The sequence below is a fragment of the Bos grunniens genome, chromosome 23, assembly GCF_055505025.1.
Source record: "Bos grunniens cultivar Pamir isolate PY7600 chromosome 23, Bosgru_T2T1.0, whole genome shotgun sequence".
In the NCBI taxonomy this organism is placed as follows: Eukaryota; Metazoa; Chordata; class Mammalia; order Artiodactyla; family Bovidae; genus Bos; species Bos grunniens.
The window spans coordinates 10,385,176-10,400,029 of record NC_141187.1 but is presented as its reverse complement, the minus strand read 5'-3'; the positions used below and the strand labels follow the sequence as shown (position 1 = coordinate 10,400,029).

The 14,854-nt window shown below is 46.1% G+C and overlaps 1 protein-coding gene across 3 annotated transcripts in view; it reads left to right on the top strand.

Annotated features, from left to right (window-relative positions):
* Nucleotides 1-9,695, top strand: part of TCP11 (t-complex 11) — a 32,266-nt gene extending 22,571 nt beyond the window's left edge. For all 3 annotated transcript variants that reach the window (XM_086371296.1, XM_086371295.1, XM_086371297.1), the window contains 6 exons: nt 5,033-5,253; nt 5,964-6,100; nt 6,337-6,554; nt 6,640-6,821; nt 7,792-7,958; nt 9,054-9,695. In XM_086371296.1, the coding sequence (XP_086227422.1) occupies nt 5,033-5,253; nt 5,964-6,100; nt 6,337-6,554; nt 6,640-6,821; nt 7,792-7,958; nt 9,054-9,286 (1,158 nt within the window). In that variant the 3' untranslated portion in view covers nt 9,287-9,695. The remainder of the gene's footprint in view (nt 1-5,032; nt 5,254-5,963; nt 6,101-6,336; nt 6,555-6,639; nt 6,822-7,791; nt 7,959-9,053) is intronic.
* The last annotated feature ends 5,159 nt before the right edge of the window (nt 9,696-14,854 follow it).

Sequence of the window (14,854 nt, the reverse complement as noted above, 5' to 3'; positions counted from 1 at the left end):
GTCAGGCAGAAGAAACTACAGGGTGATTTGAACAAGGAAACGCTGCTGTGCTGTGGGAACTTGCTGGCAAGAGCACCCTGGAGCCTGGAAAGAGCCTCTTCCTCTTGCTGTGTCTCTTTAGCACCCTCTGCCGGCAGAACATAACACTGTGCCAGCCCGCAGAGGAAAACGAAAGGGCCCAGCGCATTTTCCCAGAGTAGGCACTGACGGGCCGATTCGGAACTGAGGCTCTGGATGCATAATTGGCATAGTTTATCATTTAAATGGACAGTGCGGAGCAGGTTTTACTTGTTCAAGATGAAGCTAAATAGTTGGGACCTTGCTGTGACGATACAGTATTCCATTCAATTATTAATAACTAACACTATTCCTCACCATCACCAATATCTGTATATTACCGAGGCACAGATGCGAATAAGACAGTCTCTGTCCACAGGGAACTTATATATTTTTCTGTTAATAAGTTATTTTCAAGGGACTTTTAACAGTTCCTTTGCCTATTTCATTCTTTGAAGTAAAATTTAAACCTCAAAAATGCTTGCTTTGGTAAATTAAGAGTACCTCCTCAGATTTCCCTGGTGGCGCAGTGGATAGGAGTCCGCCCGCCAGTGCAGGGGACACAGGTTCAATCCCTGGTCCAGAAAGATCCCACATGGTGCAGAGCAGCTAAGCCCGTGTGCGGCAACAGAGCCCACGCTCTGCAGCCCGTGTGCTGCAACTACTGGAGCCTGTGCACCTAGCGCCTGTGCTCTGCAGCAGAAGCCACCGCAGCGGGGAGTAGCTGCCGCTTCATGCAACCAGAGAAAGCCTATGCAAAAGCAACAAAGACTCGGTGCAGCCAAAAATAAGTAAATAAAATAAAAATTTAAGAAGATTTTTAAAGAGTACTTTAGCACCATGTGATGCTGTATGTTTTATATCTGTGTACCTTGCATTTCTTTTTTACGATACCCCTTGATTTTACTTATCTCTTTATCTCAATCTGTGTAGAAAATGATATACTTACTGCTGCTATCATTGATCCCCTAAACCCTTGAACTTTCACTGGTCCCTAAACAAAGATAAATAATATTCTTTAAGAAATTGACGGGCCTCACTTCTTTTTTTAAAAAAAATTTTTTTGGATTATAGTTGATTTATAATATTGTGTTAATTTCTGCTGTACAACAAAATATTCAGTTATACATATAACCACTCTTTTTTAGATTATTTTTCCATATAGGTCATAGAGTATTGAGAAGAGTTCCCTGTGCTATAAAGTAGGTCCTTATTAGTTACTATTTTATATATAATAGTGCATATTGTCTTTTCCAGTCTCCCAATTTATACCTTTCCTCTCCCCCACTGCTTTCCACCCTGGTAACCATGAGTTTGTTTTCTACGTCTGTGGCTCTATTTCTGTTTTGTAAATAAATTCATTTGTACCATTGTTTTAGATTCCATATGTCATTTCAGTTCAGTCACTCAGTCATGTCCGACTCTCTGCGACCCCATAGACTGCAGCACACCAGGCCTCCCTGTCCATCACCAACTCCCAGAGTTTACTCAAACTTGTGTTCATGGAGTCAGTGATGCCATCCAACCATCTCATCCTCTGTCGTCCCCTTCTCCTCCCACCTTCAGTCTTTCCCAGCATCAGGATCTTTTTTAATGAGTCAGTTCTTTGCAACAGGTGGCCAAAATATTGGAGTTTAAGCTTCAGCATCAGTCCTTCCAGTGAATATTCAGGACTGATTTCCTTTAGGATGGACTGGTTGGATCTCCTTGCAGTCCAAGGGACTCTCAAGAGTCACCTCCAACACCACAGTTCAAAAGCATCATTCTTCGGCGCTCAGCTTTCTTTATAGTCCAACTCTCACAACCATACATGACTACTGGAAAAACCATAGCCTTGACTAGATGGACCTTTATTGGCAAAGTAATGTCTTCGCTTTTAAATATGCTGTCTAGGTTGGTCATAACTTTTCTTTCAAGGGGCAAGAGTCTTTTAATTCATGGCTGCAGTCACCATCTGCAGTGATTTTGGAGCCCAAGAAAATAAAGTCTGTCACTGTTTCCACTGTTTCCTCATCTATTTGCCATGAAGTGATGGGACCAGATGCCATGATCTTAGTTTTCTGAATGTTGAATTTTAAGCCAACTTTTTCACTCTTCTCTTTCACTTTCATCAAGAGGCTCTTTAGTTCCTCTTCGCTTTCTGCCATAAGGGTGGTGTCATCTGCATATCTGAGGTTATTGATATTTCTCCTGGCAATCTTGATTCCAGCTTGTACTTCATCCAGCCCAGCATTTCTCATTAAGTACTCTGCATATAAGTTAAATAAGCAGGGTGACAATCTACAGCCTTGATGTACTTCTTTCCCAATTTGGAACCAGTCTGTTGTTCCATATCCGGTTCTAACTATTGCTTCTTGACCTGCATACAGATTTCTCAGGAGGCAGGTAAGGTGTCTGATATTCCCATCTCTTGAAGAATTTTCCACAGTTTGTTGTGATCCATACAGTCAAAGGCTTTAGCAGAAGTCAGTAAAGCAGAAGTAGATTTTTTTTGGAACTCTCTTGCTTTTTCGATGATCTGGCAGATGTTGGCAATTTGATCTCTGGTTCCTCTGCCTTTTTCTAAATCCAGCTTGAACATCTGGAAGTTCACGGTTCATGTACTGTTGAAGCCTGGCGTGGAGAATTTTGAGCATTACTTTACTAGCTTGTGAGATGAATGCAAATGTGCAGTAGCTTGAACCTTCTTTGGCATTGCTTTTCTTTGGGATCGGAATGAAAACTGACCTTTTCCAGTCCTGTGGCCACTGGTGATTTTTCCAAATTTGCAGGCATATTGAGTGTAGCACTTTCACAGCATCATCTTTTAGGATTTGAAATAGCTCAACTGGAATTTCATCATCTCCACTAGCTTTGTTTGTAGTGATGCTTTCTAAGGCCCTCTTGACTTTGCATTCCAGGATGTCTGCCTCTAGGTGAGTGATCACACCATCATGGTTATCTGGGTCATGAAGATCTTTTTTGTACAGTTCTTCTGTGTATTCTTGACATCTCTTCTTAATATCTTCTGCTTCTGTTAGGTCCATACCATTTCTGTCCTTTATTGTGCCCATCTTTGCATGAAAAGTTCCCTTGGTATCTCTAATTTTCTTGAAGAGATCTCTAGTCTTTCCCATTCTATTGTTTTCCTCTATTTCTTTGCATTCATCGCTAAGGCAGGCTTTCTTATCTCTCCTTGCTATTCTTTGGATCTCTGCATTCCAAATGGGTATATCTTTCCTTTTCTCCTTTGCCTTTCACTTCTCTTATTTTCACAGCTATTTGTAAGCCCTCCTCAGACAACCACTTTGCCTTTTTGCATTTCTTTTTCTTGAGGGTGGTTTTGATCACTGTACAATGTCACAGACCTCCGTCCATAGTTCTTCAGGCACTCTGATCAGATCTAATCCCTTGAATCTATATGTCACTTCCACTGTATAATTGTAAGGGATTTACTTAGGTCATACCTGAATGGTCTGGTAGTTTTCCCCACTTCCTTCAATTTAAGTCTGAACTTTGCAATATGGAGTTCATGATCTGAGCCATAGTCAGCTCCTGGTCTGGTTTTTGCTGACTGTATAGAGCTTGTCCATCTTTGGCTGCAAAGAATATAATCAGTCTGATTTTGGTGTTGACCATCTGGTGATGTCCATGTGTAGAGTCTTCTCTTGTGTTGTTGGAAGAAGGTGTTTGCTATGACCAGTGCGTTCTCTTGGCAGAACTCTATTAGCCTTTGCCGTGCTTCATTCTGTACTCCAAGGCCAAATTTGCCTGTTACTCCAGGTGTTTCTTGACTTCCTAGTTTTGCATTCCAGTCCCCTATAATGAAAAGGACATCTTTTTTGGGTGTTAGTTCTAGAAGGCCTCGTAGGTCTTCATAGAACCGTTCATCTTCAGCTTCTTCAGCATTACTGGTTAGGGCATAGACTTAGATTACTGTGATGTTGAATGTTTTGCCTTGGAAATGAACAGAGATCATTCTATCATTTTTGAGATTGCATCCAAGTACTGCATTTCAAACTCTTTTGTTGACTATGATGGCTACTCCATTTCTTCTAAGGGATTCCTGCCCGCAGTAGTGGATATGATGGTCATCTGAGTTAAATTCACCCATTCCAGTCCATTTTAGTTCGCTGATTCCTAGAATGTCAACATTCACTCTTGCCATCTCCTGTTTGACCACTTCCAATTTGCCTTGATTCATGGACCTAACATTCCAGGTTCCTATGCAATATTTTCTTTACAGCATTGGACTTTACTTCCATCACCAGTCACATCCACAACTGGGTACTGTTTTTGCTTTGGCTCCATCTCTTCATTCTTTCTGGAGTTTCCATATGTAAGTGATATCATATATTTGTCTTTCTCTGTCTGATTTCACTCAGTATGACAGTCTCTAGGTCCGTCTATGCAAATGGCATTCTTTCTTTCTTTTTTATGACTAATGTTCCATTGTATATATGTATGACGTCATCTTTATCCATCCCTGATGATGAACTTCAGGCTGTTTCCAGTAGTCCTGCTATTGTAAGTAGTGTTGCCGTGAACATTGGAGTGCATGTATTATTTCAAATTATGGTATTCTCTGGATATATGCCCAGGAATGGGAGTGCAGGGACGTATCATAGCCCTATTTTTAGTTTTTTAAGGAACTTCCACACTGTTCTCCACATTGAATGTACCAGTTTATATGCCCACCAACCGTATATAGAGGGTTTACTTTTCTCCACACCTTCTCCAGCTTTTATTGTTTATAGATGTTTGATGGCCATTCTGACCAGTGTGAGGTGATACCTCACTATAGTTCTGATTTGTATTTCTCTAATAATGAGTGATGTTGAGCATCTTTTCATGTGCTTTTTGTAAGGGACCTAACTTCTTGATCCTTAAAAGACATAGGCTGGGATGTCTCTGGCTGAAGGGGGATTGTCCATTAGAGAGAGTTGGGGGCTCTGAACAGAAAGCATCTCATCCTCTGACTTTCTTTCCTGGGCAGATCCTGCTGTCGCTGCTATTACCACGCCAGAACCGCCTAAGAAGTGAGATTGAAGAAGCCCTGGACATGGACCTCCTTACGCAGGAAGCAGAACACGGGGCCCTGAATGTCCCTCATCTCTCCAAGTACATTCTCAACATGATGACTCTGCTGTGTGCACCGGTTCGTGATGAGGCAGTGCAGAAACTGGAGAACATCTCAGACCCTGTTTGGTTACTGAGGTGTGAAGCTTGACCACTGGGCCGGGCACAGCTGGGCGGGACACTGACTCACAGCTGCTGTCTCTTCCCCACTGAAGACCTGACTGGACTCCTCTTTTCCGTGGTCCATTCGCTTTTCTTTTCTGAAGATGGCCTTAGATTGATTTGGCTCCCTGTGTACCATCCTACCGTAGGTCACTGGAGTATGTAATCCTTTCTTCCAAGGAACTCAGACACCCCTATGCCAGGCTTTCTTATTGCAGTTCACACAATGTGAAGATAGAGATTGGAGACGATCCCTTTTTCAGAGTTATAGAAACCAAGACCCAGAAAGTTTAAAAAAAAAGTGAATTGTCCAGAAATAGCATCAGAAATAACATCAGATGTAATCTTACTGTTCAGAGAGATTTGTTGTCATGCTGATGTATTTCCTTCTACTGACTACTTTTTTTTTTTAAAGAGACATAGAATGGCTGGTGTGAAAAAGTCCAAAGGCTGCAACATCCAGAGACTTACTTGCTGCTAGTGCTGCCAGTCATTCACTCTGGGCCTTGGGTCCTGGGCCACAGTGCCATCTTTTGTAAATTTCAGAGGCGAGACCTAAAGCCCCTCCCACCTCTAGAATACAGTGATTTAATGATACCTTGTGTAGGTTCCCCGCCCCGCCCCCACTGGAGAAAGTAGGGAAACATCCTTTCATAGTATAAATATTCCATTTTCTCCTGTGTCAGAGGGATCTTCCAGGTTCTGGGCCTGATGAAAATGGACATGGTGAACTACACTATCCAGAGCCTTCAGCCCCAGCTGCAGGAACATTCCATCCAGTACGAACGAGCGAAATTTCAGGACCTTCTCAACAAGCAGCCCAGTATGTATATAAACTTGAGGGAGAGCGGGGGTGGGGGTGGGGAGTATGACCTTGGGTTCTGGCTTTATGATGTGGGAGGGAACTCTGCCTCTGTTTAAGAACAGAGTTTCTCGCTCAGACTAGGGGCGGCAGAAGGCTGCTGGCCCGACCAAAGCGTTTCCCTGCTGAGGGGAGGAGACCTCACCCGCGGTCCCCAGGCCGCAGGGCGGTGCTGAGGGGGCCTCCGCTCTGCGCAGGCCTCCTGGATCACACCGCACGCTGGCTGACCCGCGCGGCCGCACAGCTGTCCGCGCCACCGCCCAGCGGCCCCGACGCCGCCGACGCTGCCAGCTCGCCCTGCTCCTCCCCCGGCGAGGCGGCCAGCAGCCCGGAGCCCCTCAGCCCCACCATGGTGCTGTCCCAGGGCTTCCTGAACCTCCTCCTCTGGGACCCTGAAGACGACGAGTTCCCTGAGGTAGGACGGGGCGCCCGGCCCTGTGGTGCGGGCGCAGGGCCTGCCCGGGGCCGCCCCCTAACGGCCCGCCCCGCCTGACCCCCAGACCCTGCTGACGGACCGAGCGCGGCTGCAGGAGCTGGAGGCACAGCTGCGCCAGCTAACCATCCTGGCCTCCGTCTTGCTGGTTTCCAGCAGCTTCTCTGGCAGCGTCCTGTTTGGCTCACCTCAGTTTGTGGATAAGCTGAAACGCGTAACCAGAGCCCTGTTGGAGGAGTTCAAGTCCAGGTGAGCTGCAGAGGTCTGTTTTAGACCAAAGTGGGGTGAGGACACGGCCGCTGAGGCAGGATGCCTCGCGTTCCCATGAACCGCAGAAAGGCCCTGTGGACTCAGCCACAGAGATGCGGGGTGTCTTTCCTTAAGTGCTCTTGAGGCTGCTTTTTTAAAATTTTTATCGAGGTGTAATTGATTTACAGTGTCCTGTTAGTTTCAGGTGCACAGCAACGTAAATCGGTCACACATTTATCCGCTCTTTTTAAGATTCTTTTCCCGCACGGGCGTTACAGAGTATTGAGTAGAGCTCCCTGTGCTACATAGCAGGTCCTTATTAGTGATATGTTTTATATGTAGTAGTGAATATATGCATCAATCTCAATCTTCCAATTTATCTCCCTTGAGACTTCTGACAAAGAAAAATAAAACTTTCTTCCAACAGGGCAGTAAGGAGGATTGTTTACTGTAAAATGATTCCATGTTGTTGCTACAGAGGAGCCTTTCTCTAGTTGTGTGGGCTGGTCTTACCTAACTCCAGGAGCCAGTCAGCAGTGTTGGCTGAGCGCCTACTGCGTGCAGGGTGACACACCCTGGGAGAGGAAACAGTGGAATCCGAAGGCCAGGTTTGTTATTGTAATTGTGAGAGCAGGACAGATGACCGTGGAAAATGTCCAAGAAAGTCTTAAAAGTGCACATATATATATTACATGGAGTTGGAACGTTCTGAGTGGATATGCAACCCCTGTCCAGAGCTGATTTTATAGTTTATCTCGTTTTCTAAGAAGAACGTGGTATCACACAGAGAATACTGTCTGGAGGGTAACGGTGGAAACCCTGCCCTGCCCACCGGGCTCAAGCTCCCAGGGTCTGGGGTGAGGGCGGCAGGGTGGCCGGGCGTCTCCCTGGTGTGGGCCTGACTTACGGTGTGGAGCATCGGGGCTCGTGGCCACCCCTGGGTCCCAGCTCGCTCTCCTCCATGGTCTAGGCCTGAGGAGGAGGCTATGCTGACTGTGAGCGAACAGGTGGCTCAGGAGATCCACCAGAGCCTCAAGAACATGGGCCTGGCTGCTCTGAGCAGCGACAACACGGCCTCTCTGATAGGGCAGCTCCAGGACGTCGCCAGGAAGGAGAACTGTGTCCGCAGCGTCATTGGTGAGTGTGCCCGTCGGGGCGAGAATGGTGAAGGGAGAGGCCGATCCCGACCCCTGGACATTGCTCACCGAGCCATTTAACAATAAAAAGTGTGATAACTGGACAGGTCACTGGGTAGGCTTTAGTTTTTGCAAAATGCTGGGTTGAAAATACATGCCTTTTAGTTTAAAGACTGCCTCTATGAGGTTTCCCTGGTTGTCCAGTGGTTAAGACCCCACGCTTCCACTGCAGGGGGGCTCGGGTTTGATCCTTGGTCAGGGAAGTTCTGCATGCTGTGAGGTGCAACCAAAAATTTTTTAAGAAGATAAAAAAGACTGACTCTGTTGGTTCTAAGGGAGATTTGCACCAGCAATTCATGGCTTCTCGGTGTGGCATACTGTCCAACTTGGTTAAGTCATCCTTGGCTTTCTGGGTCATTTCTGATGGCTTCCCAGGTAGCTCAGTGGTAAAGAATCTGCCCACCAAAGCAAGAGCCACAGGAGCTGTGGGTTCGATCCCTGGGTCAGGAAAATCCCCTGGAGGAGGAATGGCAATCCACTCTAGTATTCTTGCCAGGATAATCCCATGGACAGAGGAGCCTGCCAGGCTACAGTTCATGGGGTCACAAAGATTTGGCATACTGTCCAACTTGGCTAAGTCATCCTTGACTTTCTGGGTCATTTCTGGCTACAGTCCAAGACATGTGACACCCACCCCCTGCCAACAAGAAATTGATGCTGAATTAGGTTGGGGGACATGTCCCCAAAGCAGGGATTTCCCCTCTCCCACGTTGAATTGGCAGCTGTGAACTTGACTTAGCTCTTAACCTCAGCCATCTGAAGGGTCAGTCGAAGATCCTCCTGTTGCATCAGACAATAGGATCTATCTGACGGATACTTCAGGAATCTTTTGAATAGAAATGTACTAGCCTAGTAGTTTTGGATCTTTGCTCTGTCCTTAGGAGCTGGGTCCCTTTCCAAACAAAACAGATGTCCTTCTCTCTAGGTGAGTGGGTGGGTCAGTGTGTATCTCATTTAACTTTGAAGTTAGGAGTGTGGTGGGCAGTGTTTCCCCCTGAAGATTATTTGCCTTCTCACTATCTTTCCCTACTCACAGATCAGCGGATCCACTTGTTCCTCAAATGCTGTTTGGTTCTTGGTGTGCAGCGGTCTCTGCTGGACCTCCCTGGAGGCCTCACCCTCATCGAGGCAGAGCTGGCAGAACTGGGCCAGAAGTTCGTCAGCCTCACACACCACAATCAGCAGGTGTTCGGCCCCTACTACACGGAGATCTTAAAGAGCCTCCTCCCCCCAGCTCAGGTGCTGGAGACAGAAGTGGCATCTCTCTGATGGCGCTGGCTCGGGCTCTGGCTCCTTGGACCCAGCAGCGAAGCCCGCTATCTTCCTGGGGTGACGTCACCAAGCAGCACACCCTCTCCCCGCCTGCAGCCAGCGCGCCACGCTGTAGTGACCTCGTGTGTGAGCTCCAGCTGGCCCAAATGCGTCCACCAATAAACTTCTGAACTGCAAGCAAGCCCCCGCTTCGTGTGCCGCAGCCGTGGCCAGGCCCTGCATGCTCAGCCGCCCACTAGCCGAGCAGCCAGCAGGCCCCGGTTTTTCCTCCAGGTGCCGCCTTCAGCACACGGAGCAGAGAAGCTAAGACACCCGGTACTAACACTGTTCTCTGAGGGTAAAGGTATTTCTCTAAGGGCTCTGAAAACTCTGTGGAATTACTTAAAGTGTGAGTGTATTTCTGGAATTTAGGAGTTTGTTTTGTCTAATTGAGTTCAGATTTGGGCATGATTGAAAAAAATTATTGGAAACCTCATTTCCAGGACCAAATTCCCCTAAAGGTTTCATTCTTTTTTTTTTTTTTTTTAAAGTTTTATTTGGCTATGCTGGGTCTTAGCTGTGGGATCTTTAGTTGTGGCAGACTGACTCCCAGCTGCGGCATGTGGGATCTAGTTCCCTGACCAGAGATCAAACCTAGGCCCCCTGCTTTGGGAGCTGGGAGTCTTAGCCGCCAGAGCACCAGGAACGTTCCCCTGCTGAAGGTTTCAAATGACGCAATAAGGGGTCCGGAGGAGTAAGCGGCTCAGCTCCCTCTGCTGGGGCAGGTCCTGAAGCAGGGTGCCAGCTTCTGAAGCAGGGTGCCAGCTGGGGCCATGTGAGAGTGGGTGTTGACTGCTTGCGGCTTCCTGCTGAGCACACGTCTGATCATGGGATCTCCCTGCCCGGTGTCCAGAGTCCAGCTTGGCCAGTTGGGGTGATCACTGGTTTGGTCAGGTTTATTCTTGGTCCTGTTCTCTAGCTGAGGGGCAGAGTGAGTCTCCTGTCCCCTCCTCTCTAAGCTTAGAAGCCCCCTGATCTTCCCTGCAGAGGCCACATGGGCATCCTGGGTGGATGAACCTCCTCCCTTCTCCCCACTTCCAGGCTGGGACTCTTCCCTGGCAGCTCTGCTGTTGGCATCACAAGCGAGGGCTGTTCTAGGAAGGACTTGGGCTTGCTGAGATCCAGCCCCTCATTCCCGGGCTGACTGTGGCTGGTCAGCTCTGACCTAGGATGCTGAAATAGGAAGTGTTCCCTTCATATCTGGCCCTTTTTTTGGCAGAGGACAAGAGAGAAAATGGGGATTCACCTATGTGCTCTCAAGGTACTGTGACGACAGCCAACATTCTCACCGTTTCAGGAGACAGAGGGAGCTAAGTATAGCACACTTGCTCTTAGAAGAACATCCAAAGGGGGATTTGAGTTCCATTAGCCCAGGGTTTCTCCTGATTGACTTCTTAAAAAAATTTACTTATTTGACTGAGCCGGGTCTTAGTTGTGGCACTCAGGATCTTTAGTTGTAGTGTGTGATCTCTTAGTTTGGGCATGGAGGATCTAATTTCCTGATCACGGCTCGAACTGGGACCCCTGTGTTGGGAACGTTGGCCCCTGGACCACCCAGAAGTCCCTGATTGCCGTTTTAGAGTAGAGCCTAGTTAGGGACAGAGCCAGGCCACCAGCGGACCTTTGCTGTGACCAGAAAAGCTGGAGGTCCTGGGTCGTTCAGTTTCCAGTCTTATAGCTAGACAGCCTCAGGATGGGGACGCCCAGGCTTGGGGGTGTGTTTAAATAAACAGCCAGGCTTGCCTAGACAGCTTCTCTGATTTGCAACTGTCTGAATTTGTTAAAAATCCGTATTTTGGAAGCCTCATCATCTTAGAGGCTGAAGTGCTCTGAAGGGGCTTCTGAGAGGAGGACTGCCCAGTTGGTGGGTGCGGAGGCTGGGCTGACGTGGAACTGCTTTGTGCTTCATTATTAAGGTCTAGAGTGAGCGATTTCTTAGAAATGTTGCGTTTATTTCCCTGTGTTTCCATGTGGAGGAGACAGGGATCCTGACCTCAAGGAAAGATAGCTCCATTCAGTCCTGCCCACAGTTTGAAGGACACAGACTTCAATTTCTCATTTCCCCTGCCCCAGTCCCTGGTGGCCACTAATCTGCTTTCTATTTCAGTGGCTTTTCTGACTCCAGATAAATGTAAATCATAATATGAAGTCTTTTGTGACTGACTTCTTTCACTTGGTGTGTTTTTAAGATTCATCATATTGTAGTGCATTTCAGAACTTAATTCTTTTAATGGCTAAATAATATCCCATTATACAGATACAATGGGGGCTTCCCTGGTGGCTCAGATGGTATAGAATCTGCCTGCAATGCAGGAGAGCTGGGTTCAACCCCTGGGTTGGGTAGGTCCCCTGGAGAAGGAAATGCAACCCACTCCAGTACTCTTGCCTGGAGAATTCCATGGACAGAGGAGCCTGGTGGGCTACGGTCTGTGGGGTCGCAAAGAGTTGGACATGACTGAGCGACTAACACTGTATAGATATTTCAAATGTTTATCTGTTCGATGGACATTTGGATTGTTTCACCTTCTGACTTCTGTGAGCAGTGCTGCTGTGAGTGCTTGTGTGCACGTTTTTGTTTGGACACTTGTCTTCCGTGCTCTGAGGATATACCCATATATCCAAGAGTAGCGCTGGTGGGTCACATGGTAATTCTATAGGCAATTATTTAGAAACTACTGAACTGTCTCCCACAGCGGCTGTGCCACTTTATATTCCCGTGAGCAATGTGTGAGGGTTCTGCTTTCTCCACATTTTCACCAACACTTGTTTTCTTTTTTCTTTCTTTTTTTAACTTATAGGTGTCTTAGTGGGTGTGAAGTAGAACCTCACTGTGGCTTTGACTTGCACTTCCCTAACAGCTAGTGATGTCGATCATTTTTTCATATGATAATTGGGGTTTGTATAGCCTTGGAGAAATACCCATTTTAGTCATTTGCCCATGTTTGAATTGGGTTGTTTTGTTATTGTTGAGTTGTAAGAATTCTTTATATATTTCGGATACTAGACCCTTGTCAGATACGTAATTTGAAAATATTTTCTTTGATTCTGCACGTAGTCTTTTCTCTTCCTTCATCATGTCCTTTGCAGGTTTTAGGTGCAGCATGTGGGACCTCTGTCCCTGCCCAGGGATTGAACCTTGGGCCCCCCGCATTGGGAGTATAGAGTCTTAGCCACTGGGCCACCAGTTTCAATTTTGATGAAGTCTGGTTTGCCAGGTTTTCTTTTTATGAATTGTGCTTTGGGTGTCAAGTCTAAGAACTGTTTGTTCAGGCCTAGGTCCCAAAGATTTTCTCCTGTGTTTTTCTGCTAAAAGCGTTATAGTTTTATGTTTGAAGTTAATTTTTATGTTAGACGTGAGACTTAGGTTAGGATGCTATTGTTTTCTTTTAACTGTGGATATCCAGTTGCTCCAGCGTCATTTGTTGACAAGGCAATCTTTTCCTACATTGAGTTTCTTTTGTACCTTTGTTAAAAAAGAATTAGGCATTTTTGCATGGGTCTGTCTCCTGTTCCACTAATCTGTGTTATTTTTCTTTCTGCCATACCACACAATGTTGATTGCTATAGCTGTATAGTGAGTCTTGAAAATTGGGTAGCCTGATTCCTCAGACTTTATTATTTTTCAAAGTTATTTTGGCTCTTCTAATTCCTTTGCCTTCTATGGACTAATCTTGCCTATGTCTATAAAAAAACCATGCTGGGATTTTGATAGGTATTATGTTAACCTATGTATCAGTTTCCAAAGAATTGACATCTTTGCTCTGTTGAATACTCCAATTCAGGAATAGTATCTGTCTCTCTAGCTCCTTAATCTTGAGTTCTTTCATTAGCATTGTGTAGTTTGATCACACAAGTCCTGAACGTGTGTTACTAGATTTATGCCTAATCATTTTATTTTGTTGAGTTATTATAAGTGGTATCTTATTTTTAACTGTGGTATCCCCATGTTCATTTCTAGTATACAGAAATACAACTGATTTTTTTGTTTGTTTTGGCTGCACCATCTATGGCTTGTGGGATCTTAGTTCCCTGACCAAGGACTGAATTTTGAACCCAGGCTCTCAGTGTGAAGTCCTAATCACTGGACTGCCAGAGTGTTCCCTTAACTCACTTATTCCAACATTTTTTTGGGTAGGTTCCTTGGAATTTTCTTCATAGATAATCATGTGATCTGGAAATAGGCACAGTTTTATTTCTTCCTTTCTGTTATGAATGCTTTTTATTTTCTTATTATCTTATTGCACTGGTTCAAACTCTTATTTTAAGACTGGTAATAGTGGAGTCCTTTCCTTGTTCCCAGTCTTAGGGGGAAAACATTGTATTTCACTGTTAAACACAATGTTGTAGGTTTAAAAAAATTTTATTTATTTGGCTCTGCTGGGTCTTGGTTGAGGCATGCAGGCTCTTTAGTTGTGGCATGTGGGATCTGGTTCCATGACCAGGGGTTGAACCCAGGTCCCCTGCATTGGACATATTGAGTCTTAGCCTCTGGAGCACAAGGGAAATCCCCAGTGTTGTAGATTTTTGTGGATGCTCTTTATCAGGTTGAAAAAGTTCTCCTCTGTATTAGTTTTCTGTTGCTACTGTAACAAAGTACTACAAGTTTAGTGCCTTGAGACAATGCACATCTATTATCCTACAGTTCTGACTGTGAGAGGTTCATAGTGGGTGTTATGGACTAAAATGAAGGTGCGGGCAGAGCTGCAGGAGGCTTAGGGATGTATTAATCTCCTATGGCTGCCACAGCAGATGACTGCAAACGGAGTGGCTTAACAAAAGCAGAAACAAAGACTCTCACAGTTCTGGAGGCCAAAAACCAGAGATCAGTCTGTCTTGCTGAAAGAAGCATGCTGGCAGGGCTGCGTTCCCTTGGAGGCTCTAGGGGAGGATGCGTGCCTTGTCCCTTTCAGCCCCTAGCGGCTGCTAGATTCCTTAGCCTGTGGCTCCATGGTCACCTCAGGGTCACGTGGTCATCTTCTGTGTGTATCTAATCTCCCTCTGCCTCTCTCTTATAAGGGTATTTGTCACTAGATTTAGGGCCCACTAACATAATCCAGGATAATCTCCCATTTTAAGATCATTAACTTAATCACATAGGTAATTGTTATGGATCGCGTCTCCCTCACACCACCCCTAAGTCCCTACGTTGAGTCCTAATCGCCCCCATACCTCATTTGTAAACAGGGTCACTGCGGGTGTACTTATTTAATATGAGGTTAGACTGGAGTTGTGTGGACCTTTGATCCAATCTGTCTGGTGACCTTATGAAAAGACGTGTCACATGAAGAGACACATACAGAAGTACAGCAGTGTAAAGAATCAGGGAGAATGTCATCTGCTTCAGGCTACCAGAAGCTGGAAAAGAGGCCTGGGACAGATTCTCCTTCACAGCCCTTCAGTCAGTTCAGTTTAGTTCAGTCGCTCAGTCGTGTCCAACTCTTTGCGACCCCATGAATCGCAGCACGCCAGGCCTCCCTGTCCATCACCAACTCCCGGAGTTCACTCAGACTCACGTCCATCGAGTCA